Here is a 25,935-nt window from a genome sequence, read left to right as displayed (position 1 = left end):
CAGACAGAGGAGTGAGACACAGGACTACACAGGCATTCACTTAGACAAACATAAAGATTCACTGCGTAACTTCTCTGCTTTTCTCCAGAGCAGTGTCAGTTTAATCTGCTAAAATATTTTCCTTGTAGTTTTGGTTAGTGTCATATTTTTGCTGGATAAAACTGAAAAAAAAAAAGCTATCGGAATGAATAAAATGGGAACTAAAATACTAAGTAGATATTTTGATCGACTAAAAGTACAGGCAGTTTTATCAAATTATAAAAAGTAAATCAAACAGAAAACTGATTCCAATATATTTATAGATGTGTAAATGCAAGGAGCAGCAACTTAAAAAACTGGAAAAAAACAACAAAAAAACGGCACAGCGCCCTCAGCTGGCCAATGCCTCAAACTTTTTTTTTTTTCATTTTGAGATTACATTTAGGCAAAAAGCCTTCATCAGATCTTTTTTTTTTGACCACCGTGGTGTCTGGGCTAGCAACCATTTTGTGCACGATCTGAGTGTGATTTTTTTCCATTTTTTAAATTATAAAAACTAAGAACAAGTGAAGACTAGATCCAAGTTCCAGAGACCCAAATTATCCAACATCCAAGAACACGTCAAAGTAAAATTACAAAAATATACTGTCCAGCTGATTAAAACCTGAGTAAAAACTAAAAACTATTTAAAAAGACTCAAACTAAATCAAAATTTCTTAACAAAAGTAACAGTTAATCAGGGTGATGTTTTGTTATGCCTGTAATGTTCCACAGTATGGCATTACAACACATCTATGTAGCATGTATTTAATTACATGTGTTTTTACTGCTCAAAAATACCTTGTAAAACCTACATTCTTGTTAAGCGCAGGCTCGCCTCTCCACGTACCTGACCCGTAGCTTGACCAGGTGCCGCCAACTACTCCCCTTTGAGACAAGTTTAATGCCATACTGCGTAACATTACAGGTAAAGCAAAAACATCTCCGTGCAGACAAGGGAGCGGGGTACTCGCAACCAGAAAAGTTACGCAATGCACCTTTAACGACACATAAAGTTACATAAACACACAGACAACACAGAACACATTATTTTCTGTGGACGCGTTATCGACGGACACAGTACTGATGATATTACACATATTATACATATTCAACAGTCGTGTGAGGTGTAGTTACACGGAGTGACCAGCAGATGTCAGTGGAGATACTTACCTTTATCATCTTGGTCCTGAAAAAGAAAGAGGAAATAAAGAAATACGCATTAAAATCGGTCATAGCGGTTACCTATAATTCTGTACATTTAAAGATGCTCTACGTCCATTTCTCTGTCTCTATGGCGATGTTATTGTTTTGCCTAGAATGTTCCACGGTATCATTTTAATCTTCTTCTTCTTGCATGCATTCTGTACAGGTTTTTTTATTGGTAGAAATGCACTGAAAAACGTGCATTCTTAACACGAGTGAACACAGTTAGCGGGTTTGTTTCTTTTATTAAGCCGTTTTAGACGAATATTGCGATTTAAAATGTGCAAATTTTAACGTAATGATCCACAGGGCGTCATAGATTATAACTACACCGCACACACAAGCACAATAGGTCTTTTTTTTAAATATTATTGGGCTATAGAAACGCCCCAAGGAGTCCTGATATCAAACCTGGAGCCTTTGTGTTGTGAGGCAGAGTGCTAACTATTCCACATACCACCAGGCCCTGTTCTTCACATCATTGGTCTAAACTTTATTCTAAGGCGGAGCTGAAAGCGTCAGGTGATCTCAGGAGGTGTTTGTAATGTTCTATTATTGGAGAGTTTTGTCACTTTGTCATTGGGCTGCTGTTTGTTCACACTTATGACAGACTGGAGTCATGAGATCAGCTGCACCGCTCCATCTGCACAACGCTTTAGGGGCTCAAACTAATACAGCTGTTAAAAGACTCATATTACGCTGTTTTATGATTTTTCTATGTTATAATGTTGTTTCCTCGTCACAAACAGACCTGGAGTTGTGTGTTGTTTCATTCACACATGTTTAAACCTGCATATTTAAGCTGAGTTCTTCTCTCAAACAGAAAACACTCAGCTCCACCTTGTGATGTCATGTGGTATTACAGGAAGTGCCTTGGAACTGTCAATTTCTACTAAACTAAAGGTAAAAGGAGCTGTTAATGTGATATAGGCAGACTCATAAAAAAGTGTGACTCAAACGTGTGTAAATGAAACAAAACACAACTCCAGGTCTGTTTTTGATGAGGTAACAATATCATACCATGGTTTAAAGCTCACAATAATCATTTTGCGTAATATAGGACCTTTAAAGATTTTGTTTGCCACCTGTTCATCTCCAAAGACATATCGTTTTGCCTTGAATGTTACCCACTATGGCATTAAACTCACTTAACTTAAACAAGACTAGCATCTGGTCCTATTGAGCACATTTTTATATTTAACTTGTTTAACTCTTTTGAACGTGTTTTTTTGTGTGTTCTGTCTGCTGTTATCACAAGTATGAACCAGCTTAAATAAATTCATACAAAAGTTTGAGTTTATTCTTTGAAATAGAAACAAAAATCATTGTATTTGACTATAATCATCAAAGTGAACTGATTTACTTATGAAGTCAGAAATAACTCAGTATTTATCAGTAAAACAGTTTATATTTCAAGAGTAAATTTGACTGAATTAATCTAAAAAATTAACGGTTACTATAGCAACGTCTGTGCTTGTGTCTAAGTATCTGAGCATGCTCAATTTGAACAACGGTGTGATATCAGGTAAACCTCAAAATCCGGCGATAAAAGGTGACATCAAGAGGTCAAATATTATTTTTAATTGAATAAACACCAGATAAAGTAACATTCACTTCTCCGTGAGATAAGCAGGTAGATGGAAATGAGTTGTTTTCACACTGCAAACCTAATGTTACGTGTTCTAATTAATGTAAAATACACGAGTCCTACTCACAGATCTGTCCTGAGTCTTGTTCACTCTGACCGTCTTCAGCCGCGACCTCTCTTTCTTCTCCGCTCTGAAAAAAACAAAGGCATTGCAGTACTTTTATGTGCTGGATAAACATGGACCATTGAACTGTAGAGATGCTGTTGTTATGGTTCCCAGGGCTTTTGGAGATGGCAAAGAATCTTTCAGGTTGACTTAGGGTGCATTCACATTTTCATAATCACCACAACAAACTTGGGACTAAACTGAGTCTAAACTCAGCACTAAACCAGGACTAAACCAGGACTAAACCAGGACTAAACCAGGACTAAACCAGGACTAAACCAGGACTAAACCAGGACTAAACCAGGACTAAACCAGGACTAAACCAGGACTCAGACGAGGCCAAACCAAATCTACATTAGGACTACAGCCATGTCTCCACTGCATGATTTTGGCCGTCTGCAACAAAAGATTAATGATTGTGGAGAAAATCTGGAGTTGTAGCGAAAAATCGTGGGCTGTCTGGGTGAGAGTGAGGCCGGGACAAAGCTCGAACTTACAACCATCATGCGACAAAAGACGAGCTGCGACTGACTGTCTGAAACTTTGGAGTCAATCTTTGCGACCAACAGTAAACACAAGCGCTCCTCAGAAGAGCTCTGCTGTAAACAGGACCCTCTCTCTCCCTGATTCACTTTTATTTTCTGACTTTTACAAACACAAAAACACTACCAGTATGTAGCGCTAGCCTCAGCTAACCTGTACAATAACATGGACGAGCCTGGAGCCTGATATTCGTTGAGAAAAACTTGGGACAAACAAGCGTGATATCCAAAAATCTTACAAGACGAAAAAAATAGGCAGTGGACACCAGACTTTAAACTGGGTCCAAACCAGAATCAAACTAGCAACGTGTGAACACTCCATTAGCCCTGAATTAAATCAAAATCTGTATTTAATCTAGTTATCACTGGATCACACACATTTGCTCTTCTAGTCCTCCTTATATATGAATAAATTTAAATGTCCGTTGCTTCGGACATGCAAAAGTCCTGATTCTCATGTCTGTAGGTTATGAAAAATGGTGGACGATGGATGCTAATGCTAACAAGGTAGTTACTTAGGATTCATCAAACTTTCAAACATTCCATTTCCCATTTCCCAAAATATTGTGGATTTAACTGTAACAATAGTTCTCAGTTTGCCACAAGAAGCCACCCACTAAACCCTATGCAAATGTGACACAGAAAAATGCAAATATATCCAGGCCTGAAGCTTAAGCAGGAGCTTCAGGAAACACACACAGATCTAATCCACTTTGACAACTCCACTCTCAGTAATCCACGGCACAGGCGTTTCCACAGACTGGAGTTAGATGGTCAGCTATGCAGTATTTTTTTCTAAAAGTGATTTGGGAGCAATATACGGAGGATGAGAAGTTGCTAGCACACACTAAACTGGATCATTTATATAAAAACCCTCCCTCCTGATCCGATTGGTTGTTTACAGATTCAAAAATCATAAACATCATAATCGCGGACAGGGGGCGGTGACATCACGATGGGTGGGACCACATGTATGTCTATCGAGAAATGTTCCGCAGTAACCATGGTAACACAGCACACGCATTTCCAAAAACTGACTGATAATAAAAATACATAATGGATTTAATCAACACATTTTCAGGAGCCTGTGATCAACACGACCCATTTTCATGTTTGCTTTTCAACAAAAAAAGTTGATTGTGACTAACTGAGAAACTGTTGGCTAATGCTAGCTAGCTTTTGACTGTAATTTTATTTGAGCTGGACTTGTTCAACGACACAAATCAGCTCACCTGTTGTAGTTCCAAATAAATAACTTCTTTTTGGTCAGATTGCGTTAAAACAAAGATCCAACTAAAGTCTAACTTGAGAAACAGACAGAGCAGTGCCTCTAGTTAGCTGAACATATGCAAAATTACAATATTGAGTATATAGTTTAAAAGTATAAGATCATTTTAAAGGATGAAAAAAGAGCAGATTACCATAAAGCTGCACAGAAGGTACAAACTTGTGAGGAAGTGGAATTGTTATGTGAGATTTTATGAGAATACAACAGGGTCAATCTAATTACAAATGACTTCTTTAACATTCTTGTTCTGTAAAAAGCTCTTACTTGAAACATATTGGCCAATTATTATGATGGAAGAAAATTATGCCATGTATGTGATGCGCTCACGAAAACAAAAATTAAGTTTATCACCACCAGAGGGCGACATCTCCTGTGTCCATCAGTGGAGTCGGACGGAGACACATGAACCTTGAAGACCTTTGGCGTAATCTGATTTTGATGAACATTTTTGTCTCAGCTCATTTCTTGTGGTTTTAGGGGTTTCTACATCTACAAAGATAATGTTGTTGTTATTCCAAACTGTGAGGAGCCAGTTGGGTTTTAAAAATCGCACAAAACTTAAATGGACTATAATATTTCTCACATAAGTGTAGATAGTTTGACCACAGCAGTGATCTAAAGTGACCCCCAAACACCTCAGGCTTCACAGACTTATATCAGGATGTCTGAACAGATGTTTTGTTTAACTTTTGAGGATAACAGCTTTTGTGCCTTTCCTAAAATCATGTAAGAAATACACAGACATAGTAAATGCTTTGAGTGAAAGTAAATGAAAATAAATGTCTTTATTCAATGAGCTACAACTACCAGACCTACGTCAATATGCAGTTTATCAAGTAACGATGAGGAGCAGTGTGTTATGCACTTTTAACACATAACACAGAGTCACACCGCGCAGCATGGTGCTAATGCTAACACTAAAATATTATCTACACCAACAAATAATCAGATAGTCCTTATTTTTAGATTTAACTTTTTAATAAAAGTGAGCATTAGCATTGAGACACAAAGGTGTACCTTTCTAAAAACAAAAAAGTCCTCCAGTGAAGTATTTACCTTATTTGTGTAACATTTTGAGACATCCACCTGCAGCTCCCTGTCCACTGCCTGATCTGTCAGGATTTATTGATTTTAGTGCGACTCACATAGACTGTATAAAGGAGTGGACTGAAGGTGTGTGACGTCATCCACAGTGTTTGAAAAACAGGAAAGAAGGCTCCTCATTGTCTGTTATTAATGTTCATATCTTGATCTAAGGACACAGTAGTGAAATCAAACCTCACAGAGCAAATTCCAAGCTGAGCCCAAACATTGCCTCTTGCTGTTAAACATAATCTAAACCTGTGTAACATCACTGTACACGTGCTGGCACACTGACCTCCTGCGGCTGGGAATGACCCCCACCTCGGGGCAGTTGGGGGGTGGAGGGTTGAGGTGCCGGGCGGACCACCACTCCTCTTCTCCAGCGCTGCTCACGTGGAGGATGTCCCCGAACCGGAAGCCCAAAATCTGTCCCGGAGCGCTGGAGTCCCCCTCGGCACCATCGAAATCAAACAGCGCTCTGTGGAACAACATATCCATGAAAAATGAGCATCATTGCCATAGCGATTAACAATTCAAAACAACATATTTCTATATATACACGAGGCATATTCTTTTAATAGATACATGGCAGTAAATTTAATCTGCTTCTCACCCCAAAAGTGCTACTCATTTACAAGACAATTTTTTGATAAAGTGGCTTAAAATAACTAATAGTCCTCAAAATGGCGTCTAGAACAGATTTCAGTCAGTTTAGCGTAACATAAAAGTGAGAAACTGCAGATGCCTTTTCATGGTTTATAGCTGGTAAAGTATAAGTTACTATGTTAAATCAGTACAATTGTTCAAATGTGATTCTGTTTGTACTGTGAGTTTGAAATAAATAAGCAAAACAAGCAAAATAAAAAAAACAACAACATAGAAATAAATGAACAAAATAACGGTTAACATCGATAAACAAACAACAATAGACAGTCTAGACTAGCTTAAATGCTGGATGTTGTCCTCAGAGCGATTCCAGCCTGGGTGAGTGCGTGGGGGAAGTAGAGCTGAAGTAATATTTTCCCCAAAGTCCCCGAACGCATCATTTCATCAATAAAACAAACAGACGTTGCGCAGAAATGTGAACGTGATGCTAAAACTTACTCATCTGATATTCACAGTCAACAGTATGGTCCCGATGTCAGTTTTATGGCTGAACCCAAGTTTAATTAAGCATCGATTATTACTATTATTACTATTATAAACTTTTACTATTAGTTATCCATTGATGTGTGCTCACTTAACTACCAGTTTTATGTTATTGCTTCGCTTGGCGTTACAGTTTTCAATAATATCTCCATGGAGTCAAGCTGATGGCGAACGCTCCACCAAAAAATTACGTAGTGCCTCTTTAATCATTTATAGAGAATAACTTGAAACCTACAGCTGCCAACTTGGGTTTCCACCAACCTTAGCTAATCTTTGCACAAATCAAAACTACCACCATCAGCAAAAAACAAAACAAAACAAAAAACATTCTCAGAGTTGAAGTCGCTGTATCAGATTTTTACCGTCTTAAAAATGTGAAAAACAGAACTAGTTCATTATAAACGGTTTGCAGTGGTCCAAAGTCGTTCCTCACGTGTCTTAATTTTGCCGTGTTGGTAAAGCTAACAAAGACTAGCATGCTAACACGTGCTTCCTCACTCTCTGACAATGAAACGCTTTATAATTAGATCCAGACCACGTGCAGCAGATTTATTTGCCGTCAAAATCTGCTTATACATCACATCTGTAATGCTCAAACACTGGAAAAAAAAACTGGATAACCAATAACCATAACCAATTTTAATCAGATCTTATCCAATCTTGGTTTGATGAAATAACCTTGGACTCTATTAATTAGATTTCGTTGTACATGATGCAGCGACTGTATGATCAGCATTTCACACAATGTAGAATCTATATCTGGTCTTCCCCTGGGCTTCTCTCCCCCAACCCCCACATATTACCTGACAATGCTTATAATTTCTCCCAGGATTTAGTCCCATACAGAAGTATATACTTACACAGTGTATGCCCTGTTATGGATACATGTTCCATACGGATACAACATTCAATCAACCACAAGCGCGCACATTAAACAGCCAGTTCGGAGGGAAGTAATTAACGGCAATATACCCAGTGTTTTTCCATGTATTTGTGAAAAATGTCCCTTGCCCCAGTACAGATGTGTTGCATAAGCAGCTATTGAGGTCAAAAATAAGTTTGCTGTGTGCTATCTGCATGTAATTATGAACTGTTTTTACAGAATCAGGAACTGTGCTGCTGGCATGCTAGTTGTTTGGTAAACGGTAAAACTGGTCTCTGAGAGTGAAAAGCGCTTATAAACTCATCGTGGTGAATAATTATGATGCGCGGAAAGCATGGAGGAATAAATTTAGACCAATGCAAACCATTAAAATTAACTTTTTTTTTTTTTTAAACGTTTTTAAGACATGAAAAATGAGGTAAACTACAGCACTTTTCACAACTCTCTATTTTCCGTCACGGTAAAGCTAACAACAACTAGCATACTAACGCGCACTTCTTGATTATTGGACAAAAAGAAGATTTCTAATTAGAGGAGAAACTTATACAATAGAACTTTAGCTTAAATATATGGGGGAAATTGGGTACAGAACCTGAAATCCTGTAGTCTGGTTTAGCCGATCATATATATATATTAGTTTTCTAGGATGTGTATCATGAACTGAATTTTAATTTTGAAACATTTCTAATCTCACAAAAATCTCAAGTTGATTTATTTATTTTTTTTCTGAGATCTCGCAGCTCATCTATACTTTACACACTTCCAACGAACGTACCGCAGATAACTCACCCACCTCTCCACCTCGACAGTCAGTGAGAGGCACTACTAGTTAAAATCACATATCCGCCATTTCAAGGTTATATGACAGAAGCGTGATAAATCGCTGTGGTGTGAGGAGGTCCCCTGGTCTGCTGCCACGAAGAGCGACCAATCGGAGCGCGGGGACGGAGGAAGAGGCGTCGACGAGTAGGGCGCTGAAGCATTAAGAGATGTACTCTCAGTGGGAATGTCCGCGGAACAAGGTGACACATGATCCATTGTGCTTTGGGAACAATGTTTTTTTCATAGTGTTTTACATGGATTTAACAAAAGGGCTAAGTGGTTTTATCACTGAAATACAAGACATAATAAGGCCTATATGATACATCTGGGATAGCATTTAGGGTCAAATATGATTTATTTATGTATGATTGTGGGGGGAAATGCATATGGTTAGCAATTAGCATGCTTCTGAGATGGGATTTGGGTGTAATGTTTTAATAATTCATTCAGTGTCATATCTATGGGGTCAGAGTGATAAAAAAATAAACACTGTGGCCGTAGCAGTAAACAGTTCAAGACATCTTTTGAATGAAAAAGAGGCGGATATAAAAGGAAAATGAAAAATATGAATATTATGCAAAACGCTAAGACATTTTTGAAGTTTTAACAATGCTTTTACCCATAAGAACGTGATATATCTTGTGTATTTAGTCTGCCTCACCAGTGTACAATGCTTGGTTCCACTGTGTGATGTCATTAAGTGATAATCCAGAAAATGCTTCTCTTTGTTTTTGAAATCCACGTCCTTTCACTAGACTCATTCTGATCGTTTTAGTGCTCAAAATCAAACCAACAGCTATTGTTTTGAGCCTCATTCACTTTTTTAAATGAACTTGTAAAATGGACAAGCTATAATGGAGGAATGTTAGACAAAAAAAATAAAAAATAGAAATAAACAGTCAAACACACAAAGTATCAAAGTACAGCTGTTGGAGTGAGTAGATAAAGAATACTGCATGTATGTAGCAGTGTACGCTGCTCATGTGCTCATATGAATCATAGACACTAATGAAATATACTGTGAGGCCTCATTAACGCATGGACCTGTAAGCGATCACATGCTCTGCTTATTCTAATGCAACACCAAGTTATAGCGTCTTTTATAAAATACATCAACTACCAAGCAACGTTTTAAAATGTATTTGTTAATTTTACTCTAAAAGGGGCGTGTCTGATAAAGGACTGACACATGAAACACAATGAAAAGATTAGGCGCTAACAAAGCTGTGCTGACTTCTTTAAAAACCTAAAAACAAACCTTTTTTTTTTTTTAAATATGCAGAGGGAAACAAACTTATTGAATTTAGTATCTAATGAAAATGTAAATAAACAGTGGTTACCTGACATAAAGTGTGCATTTCTGATTGATAATGTAAAATATCTGACATAAAGTGAGAGCTTCTGAGTGTAGATATAAAATAATGGTGGTTACCTGTCAGAGCATATTGTTTTGAGTGATAATGTAAAAAAAATAAATTAAAAAAATCTACATTTACTAGACATAAATGTAAAAATATATCATGTAAAAACATACATGACATGTTTCTCAGTGTTACTGTAACATTGGTTACCTGATATAAAGGGTGTGCTTCTGAATGATAATGGAAGATAAACTGTGATAATGTAAAGTAATGTGTTTACCTAACACAGAGTGTGCGTTTCTGAGTAATGATGTAAAATAAACTGCGATAATCTAAAAATAATGATGTTTACTTGGCACAGAGTGTTTCTGAATGTTATGTAACATAAACTGCTATAATGAAAAATAATGGTGTTTACCTCTCATAGAGGCTGTGTTTCAGAGTGATAATGTAAAATAAACTGTGATAATGTAAAATAATGGAGTGTACCTGACATAGAGGGTGCGTTTCTGAGTGGAGCGCAGAGACGTGGAGCTGGAGCTGATGCTGCTCGTCATCATCTGCTCCCTCAGGTCATGGATCTTTGCCTCGAACCGGCTGTAGTCTGAAACACACAACACAACACTTATCAGGATAAGATAAAATACAAGGAACTTCATTTTAATAAAAAGTTAATTGAGTGGCCAGAAATACAACTGGAAAAAAGGGCCTGTACCTGATTTTAAACCATGAGTCAGGAACATGTTTTAGTTTGAACAACATTTTAGGGATTAGTCTTAAGAAAACATATAGGGAAGGTCATATTAATATTCAACGATCAAAAGAGATACATAAATAAATAAAATAATACAGTCTTTAACAGACTGACACACCATCAGTTGCCGGTGCGTAGCTGGTTTATATTTCAAATAAATTTTAATTATGATGGTGAGCTGTGAACGCAATAAAAGTAATGATGAGAATGAGAATGATAAGAATATTTACACTATATAGAGCATGAGAGGTTATTCTCAACCGTGGATAGAGGAGGCTTATCAAGCTGCGTTATCCAAACCAAGGGACGCACTTTTAACGAACAAGGACTCAGTGAATGTGAGACGTTTTTCTGCGATTTTTAATACAGTGTACTCACCCCAGAGCCACAAAATCAAATCAGTCATTTTGAAACACTGGCACATTTTAAAGACTGATCCGGAACTGACACAATTATTCAAAGATCCACCTCTGTTCACATATAGAAGAGGCAGAAATCTGAGAGATGCCTTGGTACATTCAGACTTCTCTCATGGCAGAAATACACCAAACGCGCAAACTCTTATTGCCCCTCTTCCTAATGGTAATTATAGGTGTGGCAGTTGCGCACAGTGCCATAACACCATCAAGACCTCTCATTTCTGCCATCCTTGTACTGGAAAGAAGTTTCCCATCAAGAGTGTCATCACGTGCGCGTCAACCCACGTGGTGTACCTGTTGCGTTGTCCGTGCGGTCTTGCATATGTGGGAAAAACCACACGAAAACTAAAAACCCGCATCAGTGAACACAAAAGCGCGATAAGACGCCAAGATGCGGACTCTCCTATAGCTGTCCATTTTAACCTGTTAAAACATGATGTGTCTTCTCTTCGCTTCTGCGGGATTGAACAGGTGCCTGCTCCACGGAGGGGTGGAGACCACGACCGCGCGTTAAAGAGACGTGAAGCCTATTGGATTTTTACTTTACAAACTCTTAGTCCTAAGGGCTTAAATGATGAACTGTTGTTTAATGTAATGTTGTGATGTGGATATGTAGAACTGTTTTTTTTTTTTTGCCCTCTCTCTGAGTTATGAGGGAGATGTAATGGAACCTTTTGGAGGGGTCAGTTATGTCATTTATGTCTATTATGCTGTTTTTTACGAAAATCCAAGGTATATAGTATATATCTGCTATTTTTTCTGATTGGTAATAATCATTATATTTTTCTGGTTATTATCCATGTATTTTAATTCACAAAAAACGTTTGCAAAGGGAAATTATGCACAATCTTGCGGGTGTTTTTTTGGGTTCTGATTGTGAATACATGTGTCTTACGACCATTGGTTGATTAAACTATAGGGGGCGGTCCCTTGATTTATATAAGGGGAGCGGAAGGGGCTGTCCTCGTACCTGAAGAAGGTCAGAGCGACCGAAACGTTGTATGGAATAAAATTGCATTAAGAGTGAGACAGTGTGCGGGAGTTTTTCTTTAATTTTTAGACAAGTGCTTCACCTCCTACGCACCTGTCGCCCAGTCGGGTGTGCGGAGTTCACACAGAAACGAGCACTATATAGAGCATAAAATCAAATCAAATGGAGATTATAAAAAGTAACAGTTGTAATGTCAAATAAGCAGTGTAAGCCCTACTATTCTTTGTAACACTGCAGTTGTGTCCTTAGGCAAGGCACTTAACCTACTTTGAATACATTACTGTATAAATGGTGGCGTACAAGAGTCACAGAACGGTGCCCATATCTTCAGCGCTCTGCCCCAGGGCAACTGTGGCTACAGAAATAACTCAGGACTGTACAATGTGGCAGAGAAGTGAATGAATATTGTATTTATAGAAACAAATTAAGACCATTCACACGACTCCAAAAGATGTGAATTTGAGCTTTTATGTAATGTTTTAGTTGAAAAAAAGCCCCGTTCAAACACACTGCTTTAAGCCATCGTTCTGCAGTCTGTTTGATGTGCATATTAACTACTCTTACATCAGACTTACACTATTATAACTGACATTTACACTCCAGAACAAGACGCTCAAATGTACGGGCCAGTTTAGCACACTTTTCTGTAAGCATACTCTAAGCTGTGGTGTCTCAATCCTGTTTTACATTAATAAATAATTTGAAACACTTATTAGAAGTGAATTATTCATTTTGAGGTAAACAGATAAACATAAGGAGAATTCACGAGAGAGATCAGCCACACAAACATGTTAAACTGTTTATTGATTGTAGTTTCATGGGTCAAAATGAATAATGCAACATCCGGAAGTAAAGCGTTGGCTAATGTAGCGGTTAGACCTGAACAGAAATAGTACAGAACAGAAAATAATGCAATAAACGATAATATTGAAACTACATTATGCCACTGACGCAAAGCAGGATAGTCCCAGTAAAACATTTTTTAAATATACTGCATCGATAGAAGGCCTGAGCTGCAACAAATGAATATCAGTTAGTTATTTAGTCTACCCTCTACGTAAAAATGTGCAAAGAAACTGTTTTTTTTACCCATGATAAATATTGAAACCCAAAATATCATGTTCCAGCTCGATATAGTGATTATTGTGACAGGCCTAGTACCAATAGTCTAAATATTCACATATATATCACAAGTCTTTTTCAGTGGGTCGCTGTAAACATCATCTCAACAAAGCTCCTTAAGACAGATCACACAGAGCAGTGGGCGTGTACTGGGAGCAGTAAAAACGGGGGTCGTACTGAGTGATGATGTCTTTAATGCAGAAGAATCCAGAAGAAAAAAGAAGAACCAGAAGAATCCAGAAGAAAAAAGATTACTCAAACACGCACAAATCACTCTAAATAAATCTAAACTTCAAGTGGCTAAATGAGAAAAAAATGCATTTATATCAGGGTCAAAACGCCTGAAGGGTCAATTTTGCACAATATGTCTCATTTAATGCTCTTTCTGCGAGTATCATAGCAACAAAAGAGCCAATCCGGAGTGAGGCTGTTGAAGGTAACGCCCTTTCCCACCTGTACCACTGGTTTAGCGGGGAGTGACTATTTGGACATTTGACGGAAAGAGACCTCGGGGAAAGAAGCTGACTGATTTGTCTGTTATTAATGTTCATATCTAGATTTATGGACACAATAGCAAAATATAAAAAAAAAACAGGATCATCTAGAGTGGGTTAAAAGGGACATTTTAAGACCAAAATGATGAGACTGACAGCAGCAGTTGCACAGAGAGGGGCCACAGTTTTTCAACAGAAAGCGAATTGAAGCCAGAGTCAATGGAGCCGGAAACGCGCCCGTGATCACTTCGTGTTTGGAACGCGGCAGCTAGCGGCTTGTAACAAATCACTCAAAAGCAAACACAGTGCTACCAACCACTTAGTCTAAGCCCAAACATCCGTCATGAGAAAGTACCTGGTTGTGTAAAATATAAAGAATACGCAGGATATGGTACTGTTTAGTGGTATCGATGGCTTAGACAATAGCGACGTGTAAGAGCAGATGTACAGAGCTCTCATCTGCCTCTAGTGCAGCGCTCACTTCAAACCCATTACACAACGGGCTGTGAAAATGTCAGAGCTCCTCTTTAATTATGAATGAGAACAGTTTATGGAAATGCACCAAGGACGGCGAGCTACGAGGGGCGTTCTCACTGTGGTAGTTAAAGGTGCATGACGCAACTTTTCGGGTGGAGGGCTGCTTAAAATGTTTCACAGTATGGCGTTACACTTATTTATCGCCATGGAGACAAAAATATGTCGCCACCATGCCAAGTAAAAGTACAGATACAGAGGTAAAAAGTTACTTAAGTAGAGTTTTCCATCTGATACTTGTACTTATTTCAAAGTATTTAAGTACATGTTTAAAAATGTACTTAGTAAAAGTAAAAGTAAGTGTTGTTAATTTGTTTAAATGTAAAATGTAGTGATATTGATTTAAAAATGATACATATATTTTGTTCAACAGTAACAATACAAATCCATTTCTTAATTTTTCTACTGGATTTTGTGTATTTTTTTTTTTTTTTATTTGCTCAAAGCCGAAGCGTGAACTTGAAAACTTTAGTCAGGATGTTTCCACGAGCATGCTAAAAAATAACCTCTCTCATCCTGTGAAAAGTACCTTTTACTTTTCAGTCCATTTAAAACATGTGGTAGAGTAGAAAGTACAGATACTGCTCTCAAATGTAGTGAAGTAAAAGTAAAAAGTATCCAAAGTAAAATCAACGTAAGTAAAGTACAGACACTTAAAAATTCTACTTAGGTCCAGTACTTTACTACTTGTTTCCTTCCACCACTGCACACCAAGTTACAGGTTAGATTTGAAGTACCGGTAATAGTAAGTAAGCAATAAAATCCCCATGGAGAAAAGAAGGTTGTCAAGGTTACTGGATAAGTCACGTACTGCAGCTTTAAAGGAGCTTACGGTCATTATAGTACCTGGAATTGAAAGACACACTCTAACAGGAAGTTGAAAGTCGCACTGCTGTTAGCAACATAAAACCAAACTATAGATAAATGAGCTCTGCAAACACAAAACCTAAAACATATGACTGAAACCAAACGAGGAGTGTATTTTTTTTTGTCCGAATCCTATGTGTATCATCGATTATAAAACAAAATTGGAGCACAAAGTATTTATACCAGGGATCGGTGAAAATGGGGGTAGATTGGAGCAATGATTTCTTGAATACAGGAGTACAGAGATTACATAAACATGCACGAATCACTTTAAATACAACTTAAATGAGAAGTGAAGACAATTATAACACGATTAAAAGCTCTGAAAAGTCAGTTTTGCACAATATCCTGTAACAGTTCACATGTTTGGCTTATTCAGTTCTAAATGTTGTTCGTTGTAATACTTTTCCCAACACAGATTCCTAAGTAATTTTAAAACAAGTTGTGTTTTCTGGACAATAAATCAGATGTTTTGTCTGTTTCTCCTGGTGCTTCAGAGTCCAACGATTTTCAGGCAGCCGTCCAGCTCTGCTCCTTTAATCTGGTTTAGGACGAGAGCAGATGTTTGTGTGCGGAGAAAACAGCACTAATCTGACATGTTATTCAGTTAGAGAGTGGAACTGAAAAAGCCCATACGGAGGCCTTCGTTTCTTCAAAGTACTATATTATGTATTTAAAGGCGCTGCACGTGATTTTTACTCTCTTAAAAATGCACCAAAAAAGAGTTAAGGATTAATTTTAGGTTAATCCAAAGGTGATCCCAAAGTTTTTATTCGTAAATATTCACCATGATGAGTTTGTAAGTGCTTTTTCACAACATTCGGAGACCAGAGCGGCGTTTACGTCATCCCTCGGTAATGCTAACCAAAACTAGCATGCTAACACACGCGTCCTGATTATCGGAGAATAAAACGCTTCATAATTAGATCCAGACAGTACACAGATGACTAATTTTGATCTCAAGAGCTGCTTATACAATATACTGGACACAGAGCGGAGTTTAGCCGTCACGGTAATGCTAGCGACAACTAGCATGCTAACACACACCTCCTGACAGTTACAATTAGATGCGGACAGTACACAGACGACTTATTTTGACCTAGAGCTGCTTTCACGACCCATCTGTATTGGGTGAAAACACATTTTTCTACGTGGAAAAAAAAAAAAAGGTTACATTAACATCTTAATAATGTGGATGTGTAGTGATGTAAATTCCTCCAAAGAATTCAAAACACTCTCACCGCATGATGTCATCAGGTGGTAATCATGAGCTCCACCATGTTTTCACAGTCTACATCTGCTACATCTTCACTTAGCTCAGTAAAAGTATGTGGTTTGCTGCAGATTTTTGACTTTACATGAACACATTTGACATTTGTTTTGTAAAACGCCCGGATTTTCTGTGCCTTTTGTTTATAGTTGGGTTTCAGATTACGTCACGACATATTATAAGCCAGAAGGGGGCAGCAAAAACATCAGATTTTGATCACTAATAGAAACGATCAGGTTCAGCGCCGCTCTCTTGCCCTCACATCTATTCTGGGAGTACCATATCTTCACACATGAAATTGGGATAGAATATTGGTCTGTTTTTAATATACAAATCAACAAAACTGAAACTTTAACTTGAATCAGAACCTGAAATAATATACATTTATTTCTGGTTGTATTGTGCAGCCATATTTATAATCTTGTGAACAGCATCCAAACTAAGTAACCATCCTGAACTAAGTAAACTAGGCTAATAATCCAAAGTATGAATGAATATGTACATCTAAACTGTCTAATATATATGAGTAGAGTGTGTTTAACCAAGAATAAAACGATGGATGATGTTTATTTTTCCCTTCTTCTTCCTTAGTAGAACTGCACTGGGGGAAGTGTCTGGGCTGAGGGAAGTCTGCGAGTCTCTGCTTAGACTGCTACCCCTACAACCTGGCTCTGGATAAGTGGGAGAAAATGGATGAATGGTAGATAGAAGAACGCTCAGAACCTATAATAATATCAAGCTGAACTATTGGCTCTAATACACAGGACAATAGCACCATTTTATTCTCGTCTTTTTGTGGTACGGTGCAGTATTGTGTGTTCTTTTCATTGACATTGCAGGCGGTTGATAGAATTGACCCTCCTCTCGGTTCAAGGACGACCCAATGCCCAGAATGGACATTTTTAAACCTGATATGTTCACAGCTCAAGGTTAGGAACAGGGCGCTATACATTCCAAAGGGAAAAATATCACCTCTTTGCTTCTAACCTTCATTTTCTTTTGTTGTACGAGACATGAGAAATATTGAGAAAATTAATATGTTTTGTTTTGTTTTTTCATTATTCCCATGACAATAATCAGACTGTTTTATTGATGGTTTTCAGATTCTTGAAAGTGATGATGTTACACTCCCAGATGGAGAACGAGAGTCAGTTTTCCCTATTAATTACATCGCACTTTGCTATGAAATATCCAAAAGGTGAACGCACAAATATTAAACCTGATCATTTCTATCAGTGACTAGACCCAAGAACTCACTGTATTACAACGATAATGTGTATTTTAACTATATTAATTTTAGCTGTCCCCCATGCATTTTAAATATAATTGACTTATAGAATGTTTTTGTGATCTGAAACCCAGTAACAGTAAAGAAAAATGGCCGAATACGTGTCTATATTGTCTTGGTTGAGGTTAAACCGTTACAATTAACCACAAAAGTGCAGAGATATGACTTTATAATTTTGTTTAGAAGTGACATTGCTGGGTTTCAGATGATTACATGAAATTTGATTGGCCAGTTATGTTTAATACAAATGGGGGAAGCTAAATTGAATGTTGTTAAAATTAGTGAGTGAGTTCTTGGATCTAGTCATTAATAGAAATGATCAGAATGAATTTAAGTTTTGGATATTTCATGACAAAGTACAAGTAATCAACAGAGAAAAAAACTGTCTCTTGCCCCCCATCACATTCTAGTGTCTGAAAACACCAATAGCACAGTTCTATTCTTTCTTATTTGTTACATTATACATGACAATATTCTAATTTTGCATATCACCAAGACAGTTTTGATATTACTGTCTCTCTTTGTCTCCAGTCTCCAGTTTCTCTGAGCAGTGTGCAGCAGGGCCATGTCAAATCTGCCCTATTCATGCTCCACAGACTTCTGTTACCTTTCCGGGTCACTTAGATTATCCTCTGGGTGAAAAAGATGCGATCGCCAATAAGCCAATAAAGTTTGAAAGAGGAGATGGACACAAACTTTGACTTTTCGGTACCACATTCATACTGAGCAAATGGTTTATTAAAGGTCCTATATTACACAAAATTGACTCTTTGAGCTTTAGGAGATCTTCAAAAACAGACCTGGAGTTGTGTTTTGTTTCATTCACACATATTTGAGTAACTCTTTATTATTAGTCCGTCTATATCTCCAAAGCTCAAAATGTTCTGTTCCACCTTGTCATGTCATGAACCGGTAGTTTTCAAGTTAACAGCTACGTTTTACCTTTAGTTCACTAGAGTTTGGCAATTCCAGGGCTGAAATCATCCAAATGATTCAAGTGAAGGTGTGTGGAGTTTAAAAACACAGTGGAGCACTTCCTGTATTACCACACGATGACACCACAAGGTGGAACCGAATGTTTCTGTTTGAGAGAAGAGCTCAGCCGAAATATGCAGGATTTGTGCGTTAAACATGTGAATGAAACAAAACACAACTCCAGGTCTGTTTGTGACGAGGAAACATAACACAGATAAGAAAACAGTGTAATATGGACGTTTTAAAGTCAATACACAATTACGTGCATTTTTCCTTCACTTGACACTTGGTTAAAGTTATTATTGTAGCCACAGCTGCCCCGGGGTAGACTGACAGAAGCGAGGCAGCCAATCTGTGCCATCGCCCCCCTCTGGCCAACGCCCTCACTCTCACATTGGAAAAGTGTGTAAAAAAAATGCTCTAGCCACTGAGCCGTTAGCATATTAATATTGATTTCATTTTAATACAATAATACAGGTGTACATTTCACTAGCATCCAGTTGCACAATAATGCCTCAAAACAAGGTGGTTCTGGGTTTAACTCCCCAGGCACTGCAGGGAATTCCTATGTGGAGTTTGCATGTTCTCCCCGTGTCCGCGCCTCCTCCATCTCCTCTGGTCGACCCTACCACAAAAACATGTAAAGCAGGTCCCCTTTAAACTCCCAGAACTCCCAAATGAGATTCTTAGTCGCAGTGAGACTTGGCTGTTTAAATAATAATCATTTCAAATGCGAATAACTTTATTTAAAAAGCTTTGAGCCCATGCTGAAATCCTGGCCGCGATCTCTCTCCCTCACCGCTCATGTTTCCACTCCTTCAGCCAAACAAGCAGAGCGTTACTGCTGCATCACTGAAGACCAAAACAGTAAAGACCAAACCCATGTTATTACGATGTTCAACTAATCCTTCTTACGACAGATAAACAAAATAATCTAAAGAGAGGGTATGTTTACTTCTACGGAATATCAACTGCTCGCACATGTTACCTTTTATTGTTTTGAAAATGCTATATTCACTTTCATTTTTGACATTCTGAGTCTTCCCTCCCTTTGCTCTCTGTGCTAAGCCACTCGCCTTCAGAGCGCTGTCACAACACAATGTATCTACTGCACATCACATCAGGTTTGTCAAGTTGCTGTGTGCAGTTTTGTATCATGTTTTTGTATATTTATGGAGGGTTGTCGTGCGGGAGCGTGGGTGACGTAGGCTTGTGGGCGGAGCTTTGCACAGAATCGTACAGCTAACCGTAAGGAAGGGTTCGAATAGGCCTCGGGAGAGATTGCTAAATTACTGAAACATGCATGGATGACATCTAAAATCTCTTCAGGGATGCTTTTGACGAGGGACTGACGTTATAACATGGTAGAAAGCTAAAAAAAAAATCGATTTTGCGTAATACCCCCTCTTTAACTACAGAGACAAAACACGGTACTCAGGTCCAGGTTATCAGAGGCATGAAAATAGTATAATAAATTGATTTAAATACTGTCAACGTCAAAATCAGTGCAGTCTTTTAACAACCCACACCTACCCCACCCCACCTACCCCGCCCTGTTCTTGATTTCACAAGTAATATGTAATTGTCAACTGCAGAATGGGCTCTTTTGCACCTTTAGCATTTATTTTACCAGGAAGCAGGAAGTTCCTTAAAATAAAATGTCTTTTTGCCGGGAGACCTTGCCCAGAGGCACCTCGGCAGACATAGTAACACAGATTAATTAAGAATTCAAATAGTAAAATGTCTAAAACGTTTATAATATCCAGCACATTTCAGATTAGGGTTGACAAAAGTATTGAAAAACAGGTGCTATTTGATACTAAAACTTGTATTGAAACTAGATATTCATTTGAGCAGGTATTAATACTAAAAAAGTCACATTCTTGGGACAGAAATGAACCTTTCCTGAAGCTTTAGAATGATCTTGAGCTGTATTAGAATGAGTATAAGACACATAGACTAGTACACGCCCATGGACCACTATGGATTTACCTGGACAACTGAGGGATTACACAGATATAAAAGAAAGTACTGCGTTTTAATGTTGAAAACTACATCATACGACATACATACGGCAATTCCAGAAATCTATATTAGCAATAGGGTAAGTTTTAAATAAAGATTTGTAAATAAAATATAGTAAAAGCCTGAAACGTCACTTTATTAAAACATATTGTAATGAGCACAGTTGTTTTCCATTCATAATTGCAGATTAGCTCCAATTTGAAGTACATGAATTACTCACAAATCCAAACCTCTTTTTCCGATGTAAATTCATGCTGCTTCCCAACCAACTCCTGCCTATATACAACTACATAGAGACACCATTCATCCCACCCATTCAACTCACTCACTTACAAACACTCACTCAACCCAAACTGCTTTCACACTGCAGAGGTCTGAAAATAGTGGACGCTTTGTCTACTCACCTGTTCCTACGGGGGGTGGTGGAGAGGAAGGGGGGGGGTAATTACTATCCCAAATCACAAACACAGCGAGACGCACGTGAATGAATGGAACGCAGAGATTCGGTGTGATGAGATGCGGCGCGGGGATGGTGTGTGGGTGACAGATGCTCACTCGGCTTTGGAGCGGGGAGATCGGGGTGCTGCGTTATAAGCTCCTCCCCCTCTCGCTCGTGCTCTCTCTCTCTCTCTCTCTCCCCCCGGTCAACCGTGCGAGAAGAAGAAGAAGACAGCGGATTCCCTGCCCTATTTTAACCTATGCAAGTCAATGGCTGTAATGCTAAAGCTAATGCTAGAGCAGAGTGATGGGCTTAAGTGTGTAACAGAACATGTATTTCACGCAGTAGGTGGTGTAAATGTGTCTGATAGGAAAACAAATGAACAATAACGCCTGAAAAACAGAAAGTCATGCATCCTTACTGTGAGTGGGCTTGCATCTCCGCAAACCTGACTCTCATTTAGACTGGAGGAGGGCTTTTATTTGCTTGTTTTCATGGAAATGTTGTTCCTTTGGCTGTAATATTCCATAGTATGGCATAAAACTCATTTCATACTCCTCTATAGTTTTTATTTGACACAGTTTGCCCAGTTGTATGAACATGTTTGTTTTAATGTTTTATATAACAGAGATTATTGTGTCAAATAGTAGTATAGCAGTAATATAAATATCACAGTACTTAAGAGCCATGTTGCATATCACACAGTAGTAAGGAATAAAGCACTGTTTTAATTCATTTTATTTTATTTATTAATTTTTTCCCCTTTTGTTTAATTTTGTTTTGTGTACTTTTATTTTATTTATTTATTTATTTTCATTTTGTTTAATTTTGTTTTGTGTACTTTTGTTTTATTTAATTTTGCTTCATTTTATTTAATTTAGTTTTATTTAATTTTGCTTCAGTTTATTTAATTTTGTTTAATTATATTTTGTTAAACTGAATCTTACTTTGTTTAATTACATTTTATTTCATTTCATAAATTTTTCCTATTTTAATGATTCTGTTAATTGACCTCTCTTTCCTTCATTATCTTTTCTATGCTTCCTTCCTGTTTTAATGCTTTTTGTATTATTGTTCTATGTTGAGTGAGCAGCACTTTGTGAACCTTGTTTTTAAAAGTGCTCTATAATTAAAGATTTATTATTATTACTAATCCCATCTTGCAATTACACTTCCAGCTCTGTTCAATGTGGCAGTTAGACAAAAAAAAAAACAAGGGGTCAGTAAGTGCTGTGTCTAAACCAAAGCAAACAGCCTTTTTAAAAATAGAAGTCGCATTTACACCAAACCTCTCATTTTGTATTATTTAAGCAGCTCATTTAATATTTTACAAAGCACTAAAATGAAAATGGAAAGTCTCAGAGCTGTCACGCACAGGTTTGTGTGGTGTTTGGAGGAGGTTTGGAAAGGTTAGACTGATTTAGGTTTTAGCGCTGAGGCGTCTTTTTGTAAACTAAAAAATGGTGTTGCTTTGTCTGAAATGTCCCACAGTATAACATTAAACTTTCCTATTTCCACGGAGACAAGAAGGCGACGCCATCAGGCCGAGTTACAGGTCGGATCTAAGGAGAGTCGCCATCTCGCAGTAACAATGCATGTTTTCCTATGTGTTTTGAGCAATTAAAAGCACCCATGATTAAATAAATGCAATGTGACAAAACTGTGACAAAACTGTGACAAAACTGTGACAAAACTGTGACAAAACTGTGACAAAACTGTGACAAAACTCGGACAAAACTCGGACAAAACTTTGACAAAACTTTGACAAAACTTTGACAAAACTTTGACAAAACTTGGACAAAACTTGGACAAAACTTGGACAAAACTTGGACAAAACTTGGACAAAACTTCAAGAAAAGGGACTGGCTGGTCAGACAAATGGGTCCCAGGCTAAACTGTGTCAATGAAGGTATTATTTCTTTGTCTGGAATGTTTCACAGTATGGCTTTAACTTGAGTGGTTTTAGTGTCATAAATATACACTGAAAAACCTGCATAATTTATTTTTCTTTTGTTTTTTTTAACCTTTATTTAACCAGGTAAAAATTGTCATTTTCACTTACAAACATGATCTGAAGTTTAATGCCGCACTGTGGAATACTGAAGGCAAAGCAATAACGTCGCCATGGAGACAAGCAAGTGGCAGGCTCTCCATGAGAAAAGTTATATAGTATTACAGGTCAGATCTGTGGAGAGATGGTTTTAGCAATTAAAACTCCTGTAATTGAATGAATGTCATGCTGATAACTTGGATGCCGAATTATGGAACATTTCAAACAGAACAGTAACATCTCCATAGATACAAGACGGTGGCAGACGCACAAAAAAGTTACATAGTACACCTTTAAGACTCATGTGAGCTTTAAGTCATGTCATAATGTTGTTACTTTATCAAAAACAGACCTGGAGTTATGTTTTGTTTCATTCACACATCCTTGAGTAACACTTCATTATTAGTCTGTAACATTTCCAAACCTCAAAACGCTCTGTTCCACCTTGTGATGTCATGAAGTGGTAGTTTTCAAGTTAACAGCTCCTTTTACCTTTAGTTCAGTAGATGATTGCACTTCCTGTATTGACTTCCACATGACGTCACAAGGTTGAACAGAGTGTTTTCTGTTTGGTAGAAAAACTAAATATACAGGGCTTTTGTGCTAAATATGTCTGAATGAAACAAAACACAACTCCGGGTGTGTTTGTGATGAGGAAACATTATAACATAAATCAGAAACAGTGTAATACGTGCCTTTTAAGATATACAAACCCAGGTCTTACCAAGTCCAACCTCCACCGTGTAACCTTCCTGTACATATATTTTCTGCCTTTTCAGCAAATCCCGTATTGACCTGTGCATTTCAACATTCTTCATTCTTCTCTTAGTATTCGGTTAAAGCTACATTTGCAATAAAACTTGAGCCGTGGTCGGTAATGAGACAGAGGCCAGCCGTTTTTCACTTCCCGCTAAGTGCGACAACAGCTCTGTGTGACAGCTTATGGGGCTCGCTAATGAAAATATATATCAAAGCTCAGTGCTAAAAGGGTTAGCTAGGTCTAGTGTTGACCGTGGACAAACAGCGAAGCGTTCAGATCTATGTCACTGTCACCACAAATCATTTTAAAACGACGCCTTATCGGATCAACTACGGAGTGGGAGGAGGAGGAGAGGAAGAGGAGGATGGTACGGGGAGGAAGAGTAGGCTAAGGGCGAGGGTTGACAAAAGATAAATCGTCTGGAGGTACAAACTGGAGCTCATGGTTAGGTCCCTGGAGATGTATTGTTTCCGACCTCTCGCTGGGTTCAATACGTTCGCTAGTCGCAGAGAAATAAACCGATATTCGTTTTGTGGAAAGCAGGTGGTACTTAAGGTGTCTTTTTCCTCCCACAATGCATTTTTGCAGAGGGAAATGTCTCTGAAGGTTGTAACATCTCCATGGAAACAAGCGAGGGGCGGGGTCTCCATGACAAAAGTGATATAGGATTACAGGTCAGATCTGTGGAGAGATCTTTTATCAGTTCAAAGCTCCTGTAATTGAATTAATGTAGAATGTTTGTGTGTGTTAGCATGCTAGTTGTCGCTTTACCCTCTAGCTGTCATGCTCTAACTAAAGTGATCATGGGTGCGCTTCTGGCTCCATCAATTCTGGCTCCAATTCACTTTCTACTGAAAAATTGTCGCCCCTCTCTCTGTAACTGCTGCTGTCAGTCTCGTCATTTTGGTCTTAAAATGTTCGAATTAACCCGCTCTACATGATCCTGGTATTTTTATTTTGCTCTTGTGTCCGTAATTCTACATATGAACATTAATAACAGACAAATCCGTCGCCTTCTTTCCCCGAGTTCGCTCCTGCTAGCGTCACTAACAGCTTTGATGGACAGAATTGCTAAGTGGCCGCTCCCTGCTAAACGAGTGCGGGTAAGAAGGAGCGTTACCTTCAACAGTCTTGCTCCGGATTAGCTCTTTGGTTGCTATGATACTCTTGGTCCAGCGTCTTTAAACTTGTAACCCTAACCCTGAGTTCCCAGTATCAGAGCATCACGTTCACCTCCATCACATGAGCCTGCGTTAACCTTTAGACTGTTTTTGCTCTTTCCTGGAGTCCCCTGGTGAATGGTCCTCCCTCCGTGTAGGTGTAGTCAATATCACCAAAGCTAAAAATAACCCCCAGCAGAAAAGAACTCATTTATAATTGATAAAAGCCTCACAGACGTCTATTCCTGTATCGACCGAGTGATTGGGTTACAGAGAAGCAGAGGGGAGGGGCTGCTTTTAGGAGAACTTTGTGGTTTGCAAAAGTGCTTATGACGGGGTTTTCTAGTTATTACGTGTTTGATGGGATAGTACCTGTGTTAAATATTAGTTTTACATTAGTTGAGTGGCAGTTTGTAGAAAGAAGTGTTGAGAAAAAAGTGCAAAAATGCAGGTCACATGGTCATATGGTAGTCACATTTTTATATAGCGCTTTTCCACCTTCAAGGCACTCAAAGCACTTTACATCAAGGAAGCACTCACCCAGTTTACACAGACACTGCAGGCGAGGTGAGTTAAGTGCCTTGCCCAAGGACACGACAGTATACATCTGTGGGAAATGGAATCGCTCCGCCAACGTGTGAGTCAATGGATCTTATTTTTTATTAGTCTAATCAAAACTAT

At 38.2% G+C, this 25,935-nt stretch overlaps 1 protein-coding gene across 6 annotated transcripts in view; it reads right to left on the bottom strand.

Annotated features, from left to right (window-relative positions):
• LOC117369720 (discs large homolog 1-like protein) overlaps positions 1 to 25,935 on the bottom strand; it is a 162,105-nt gene that overhangs the window by 9,826 nt on the left and 126,344 nt on the right. For all 6 annotated transcript variants that reach the window (XM_055221459.1, XM_055221460.1, XM_033965047.2 and 3 more), the window contains 4 exons: positions 10,596 to 10,710; positions 6,187 to 6,369; positions 2,940 to 3,003; positions 1,192 to 1,207 (listed from right to left, as the gene is read on the bottom strand). In XM_055221459.1, coding sequence (XP_055077434.1) covers positions 1,192 to 1,207; positions 2,940 to 3,003; positions 6,187 to 6,369; positions 10,596 to 10,710 — 378 coding nt within the window. The remainder of the gene's footprint in view (positions 1 to 1,191; positions 1,208 to 2,939; positions 3,004 to 6,186; positions 6,370 to 10,595; positions 10,711 to 25,935) is intronic.

The sequence above is a fragment of the Periophthalmus magnuspinnatus genome, chromosome 4, assembly GCF_009829125.3.
Source record: "Periophthalmus magnuspinnatus isolate fPerMag1 chromosome 4, fPerMag1.2.pri, whole genome shotgun sequence".
Lineage (NCBI taxonomy): Eukaryota > Metazoa > Chordata > Actinopteri > Gobiiformes > Gobiidae > Periophthalmus > Periophthalmus magnuspinnatus.
Note: the sequence above shows the minus strand (reverse complement) of the source record. Positions and strands in the feature narration are given on the sequence as shown.